Below are 4,685 nucleotides of genomic sequence, written 5' to 3'. Positions count from 1 at the left end.
ATACCATTTATTTATTTAATAATTGATTAATACCGTAAACCGTGATATTTTCTGAGACTTTATCATACTGTGAAAATCTCATACCGTTACAACCCTACACGGGAGTGTTTCCCACCCCACCCCCGCTGTTAAAAAAGTAACTCTGTAACTTTTACTCTTAGTTCATTTTAAATTAGTTACTTTTTACTTTTGCCTGAAGTAGATTTTTAGACCGGTAATTTTACTTGTACTTAAGTAAAATTTCATTGAAGTAGTAGTACTTTTACTTGAGTAGAATATTTTATTACTCTTTCCACCTCTGGTATTTGGACAGGCACATAAAAAATGTGCAGAATGGTGCGTCCCTAAGATGCATACACTCTGCGGGTCCAGAGGAGAATCAAGGATAATCAATTAAGGTAAAAGGGGTGGAGCCACCTTAACTCAAAGCTGTACAAAATGGCAAAGCCAAGCACTGGTATTTATGTCAAAAGTTGTTAGGATGGGATTCCTGATTGTGGTCTTAGTGGTGGTTGTTGCATTTGATCTGCATGATGTCTTGGGAAGTTTGAGGTCCAGTCATAGTCCAAGAAGCATGGGGCCAAAATCAGATCCAGCTTCCAGAAGTCCTGCCCTTTCTCCTCTAGGGCTCTGGAACCCTTTGCAAGTGGCTTCTCAGTTTCAGAGTCCTTTGGGTTCTGACTCCAAAAGCCTTGCACAGGAGCCTTTTGGCCTTCAGGAGAAGCAGCTGTTGGAGGGTCCAGTGAAGCCTTTGGATTGGAGGTATCCCACCGTTCCTGAGGTGCAGAGCGAGTTGGCTGTGGACTTCCAGTTGAGGGAACCCGTGACTCCCAGCAGCGTAGCGGTTCAATGTGGCGAGAACCGGGTTATCATAGAGGTCCAGCAGGACTTCTTCAGCAATGGTCAGTTGATCCAGCCAACTGGTCTGTCTTTAGGTGGATGTCCTGTTGTTGGTCAGGATCCTGGGTCAAGAGTGCTCATCTTTGAGTATGAATTACAGGACTGCAACAGCGTGCTGATGGTAAGAACAGATACATCGTAATGGGTTACTTGTTGTGGCAGAGGACCTTTTCAAGGAAAGTCAGTTCCCTTAGTTTTACAATGCCAGGGCAGCTAAGACCAAGTTCTATCTATTTGAATGGGTAAATCCTGAATTTTCAAGCTACTTGCCTTTTAAATAACCCTTCAAACCAACATCTGATGTAAACTATCCCATAAATGGTATGAAAGGAGCTTCAAAAACAAGAACTATAAATCTTGTGCCTTAATAGTGTTAAAGCTAGTTAATCCTTAGGGCATGTCTCCAAAACATTGACTAGCTTTGACAACAGTGGAGCTTCTGAGGGCAGCTGTGGTGATGTGAAGAATTTACTAATTGGTGATTCGTGTGCATGGTCTTGGTGTATGTAGCGTATTTAGGATGACCTTCTTGGTAACCACATTTTTATTTTTTTTGTGTGTAACAGATGAATGAGGATGATCTTGTCTACACCTTCTCTCTTACCTACACCCCTGAGGCGTTTGCAGGGACTCCGATTACCCGGGCCAATGGTGCAATTGTAGGTGTTCAATGCCATTATCAAAGGTAGGGGATCTCTGTGACTTTCTGCACTTTCTTGTGCAACTTGGGAGACCATTTAATGGGTACTTTCATGAACCGCAGGCTCCAAAATGTAAGCAGTGATGCCTTGAGACCAACATGGGTCCCTTATGCCTCAACAGAGGCTGATGGAGAAGTCTTGCTGTTCTCCCTGAAGATCATGATGGGTTGGTACAGGTTGTCTTTCAATAAAATAAACCTTTGCAATTGTGGCTTTGCCTAAAGTGTTTTTCTTTTTTGTGTGTAGATGATTGGTCTTATCAGAGGCCTTCATACTCCTATTTCCTGGGTGGCGTTATTAACATCGAGGCATCTGTGAAGCAGTACAATCATGTGCCTCTGCGTGTGTTTGTGGACAGCTGTGTGGCCACTCAAGTACCCGATGTGAACTCTCTTCCAAGATATTCCTTCATTGAGAATCACGGGTAAGGTCATGGCCTTGATGCGGTAGGACTGTTTAAGTTGCCTTTTGTAACCACTTTGTCACAGTCAGGGGTAAGGTCTAGTTGCTTGATGCTCTACAGTTGACATTCATGAGTTGCTCTTTGTGAATTTTTGCCCTCAGGTGCTTTGTGGATGCCAAAACTACAGCTTCCAGCTCCCGCTTCATGCCTCGGTCCCAGGTCGACAAGATCCAGTTCCAGCTGGAGGCGTTTATGTTCCAGGAGGGCAACAGTCCTTCTGTATGTGCTATGAATATCATGAGTTAACTTGACTTCTCCTCCCATCTGCATTGGTTTTGTGACTTGTCTGTCATCCCTTGCAGATCTACATAACATGTACTCTGAAGGCAACTATTGCTTCCGCACCCAGTGACGCTCAGCGCAAATCCTGTTCCTTTGCCAATGGGTACTTTTTTTTTTTTTTTTTGTGGGGGGTTGGTTTAATTTGACTTTTCTCATGTTGAAGGTTCCATGTGTTTGTTTTGGTGCAGGTGGCTTGCTGCTGATGGAAACGACCAAGTATGTGGTTGCTGTGACTCAACATGTGGACCTGATGGTGAATTTGCTGCTCCCTATGGAGGTTGGTAGTGTTTGCTCTTTCTAAGGTTGCTTTTGATTCAAGTGCTCTAACTTGGCTTTTTTCTTCTCTAGGCATTCAGTGGGAAGGAAAGGCCTCACTTGGTCCTGTAATGGTTCAAGGGCAAAAGGAAGGTTCTCAATAAAACTGACAAATCAATCCTTGGTTGTATCTGACTTGTCATTTTGCTGCGTGTCTGGTTTAAATGCTTTTGACTGTGAAAAAGTGCCTCATTCTGCCAATGTGGTGACACTGATAGTCGTCCTGTACTTTAACCCCCTGAGGTCGGCTGTATCGCCGGCGATACCAGCTCGCTTTTTTTTTTTTTTTTTTTTTTAGTGTAAAAGAAACTCATAAATACTGTTGACTTTGATTTTCATACATCAATCGATTCTGTTAAATGTGTATTTTTGTGTATATTCACAATAAAAACAAAGTGTTGTGCTTTTTGCCAAATAAAGAGAAATAAACACGAAGCGAGTTCTGCCTTCTCTCTGCCAGTGTAGTCCATTCTGAAACGCGTCCGAAAATGAACAATAACTGAGTGAATACTCAGTCAAACAGACACACAGGCATGAAGCTTGAATTCTCTTCTTTTAAATGAAGTAATTTATATAAAAAACAAATATTCTCATCTTGTGAAATCTGTATTAAAAGAGCGATTCCAGTCGACCTCATTACAGCTAATTCAGATGTAATGTGACACGCCCATGGAGAGCGCGCGCTATTCAAACGCAAATGGCTGAGGCAATCCTGTGAACGCCCCCATCAGCTTGAGAAAACACAAGTTTATTTAGATCATTACTTGTTTACACCGTCTTGCAGCGCTGTGAGGAATAATACTAATGGAAAATGTCCCTCAGAAGTGCGGGTATATCGAGGAGCGAGCTGAGGAATACTAGTAAGTTTTTTTTTTCTTCTCACGTGAATTTCTTCACGTGGGTTTCTGTTTATGAATGAATAAACGGCAGAGATGCGCGCTGTTTACCACAGCTGGCAAAGACAGTTTAAATTTAAATCGCGTGTGAGAATGAATGATGATGTTTTAGCAAACTGTATTGCCATACTGAGATGAGTAAAAATCGACTGAATGTTGAAATAAAATGTAGGCTATTTGTATAAGCAACGTATTAAACTGCAAATTAACAATATGCCCTAATATTTCATGAAAACAACGTTACAGTCAGACGAAATATGAAAGACAAAATTTTGTTTAGTAGATTTGGGTACAGTTTTTACTGTAGAATATACTGCCACATCAAATAAGCTTTTGTTTAGCAATTTCTATATATAAAATACTATTTTTGTCAAAAATAAAGTCATCAACTAAGATGTTAGCTGTTCCAATGTTGGCTATATTCAAACTAATGAATACATAGATAAAATGTAGGCCTGTAATAATTTTTTTTTACAAAGTAAGAGTAGGCCTACACTTGAAATATTGTTGAAATTGTAATTATTGTTGTAATTGTAACCGTTTTAATAAAATAGCAAAACATATTTACAAGATAGATGTAAGCAAAATCTTAAATGGTCAATATAAGTCTTCTTCTAAATATATCTTTTGTCCTTGCATTGTGGCTCAGTCAGTGTCACACCTGAATGAATGGCTAATTATGCAGAGTGGGTGGGACATTGTGTAAACCACTCCTCGTTCACGCCCCCCTCGCATATTGGCTTTCCAAGCAAAACCTGTTTTACATCAATTTAAATCAATGTATGGTTTTATGTGAACGATAAAGCAAGACTATTTTCACATAATTTTGAAGAAAAAACTATAGGCGACGACATCCATTAGTCAAAAGTCTTATTGCCACATATTTAGTATGTGTTTTGTGGCCTTATTTCAAAAACTTTAATTTTTAGTTTTTTCGATAACCACGCATAAACATTATTCTCTCAAAAATGAAAACATGTACATACATGTGGCTCACATATTATTGTAGTCCTGTTTGTGCTATATAGAGTGAATTTACACCTTTGCCATTAATATGTTTATAAGCAACTGAAAAAAGCACAAATGTCAGAGCATGTCAGAACACCCCCAGGGCCCAAAAAACCGCTC

General features: G+C 40.1%; 1 protein-coding gene across 1 annotated transcript; it reads left to right on the top strand.

Moving 5' to 3' along the window:
- Nucleotides 1-485: 485 nt before the first annotated feature.
- On the top strand, nucleotides 486-2,879 carry LOC309486859 (zona pellucida sperm-binding protein 3-like). The gene is made up of 8 exons (XM_082154326.1): nucleotides 486-1,021; nucleotides 1,467-1,585; nucleotides 1,664-1,767; nucleotides 1,848-2,025; nucleotides 2,166-2,283; nucleotides 2,367-2,449; nucleotides 2,535-2,623; nucleotides 2,695-2,879. Exons 1-8 carry the CDS (start codon nucleotides 575-577, stop codon nucleotides 2,763-2,765), a joined length of 1,209 nt encoding a protein of 402 aa, XP_082010452.1. The 5' UTR covers nucleotides 486-574; the 3' UTR covers nucleotides 2,766-2,879.
- The last annotated feature ends 1,806 nt before the right edge of the window (nucleotides 2,880-4,685 follow it).

This window comes from Leuciscus leuciscus, assembly GCF_965113295.1.
Source record: "Leuciscus leuciscus genome assembly, chromosome: 22".
NCBI classification, from domain to species: domain Eukaryota; kingdom Metazoa; phylum Chordata; class Actinopteri; order Cypriniformes; family Leuciscidae; genus Leuciscus; species Leuciscus leuciscus.
The sequence above is the reverse complement of the archived record's forward strand: the minus strand, read 5'-3'. Positions and strand labels throughout refer to the sequence as shown.

What these genes read in the sequence shown, in the direction of transcription:
- LOC309486859 (XM_082154326.1), top strand. Translation starts at nt 575, where the DNA reads ATGGGGCCAAAATCAGATCCAGCTTCCAGAAGTCCTGCCCTTTCTCCT. An exon ending in ACTGCAACAGCGTGCTGATG is followed by an intron (nt 1,022 to 1,466) that starts GTAAGAACAGAT and finishes TGTGTGTAACAG; the next exon opens with ATGAATGAGGATGATCTTGT. An exon ending in CTCCCTGAAGATCATGATGG is followed by an intron (nt 1,768 to 1,847) that starts GTTGGTACAGGT and finishes TTTTGTGTGTAG; the next exon opens with ATGATTGGTCTTATCAGAGG.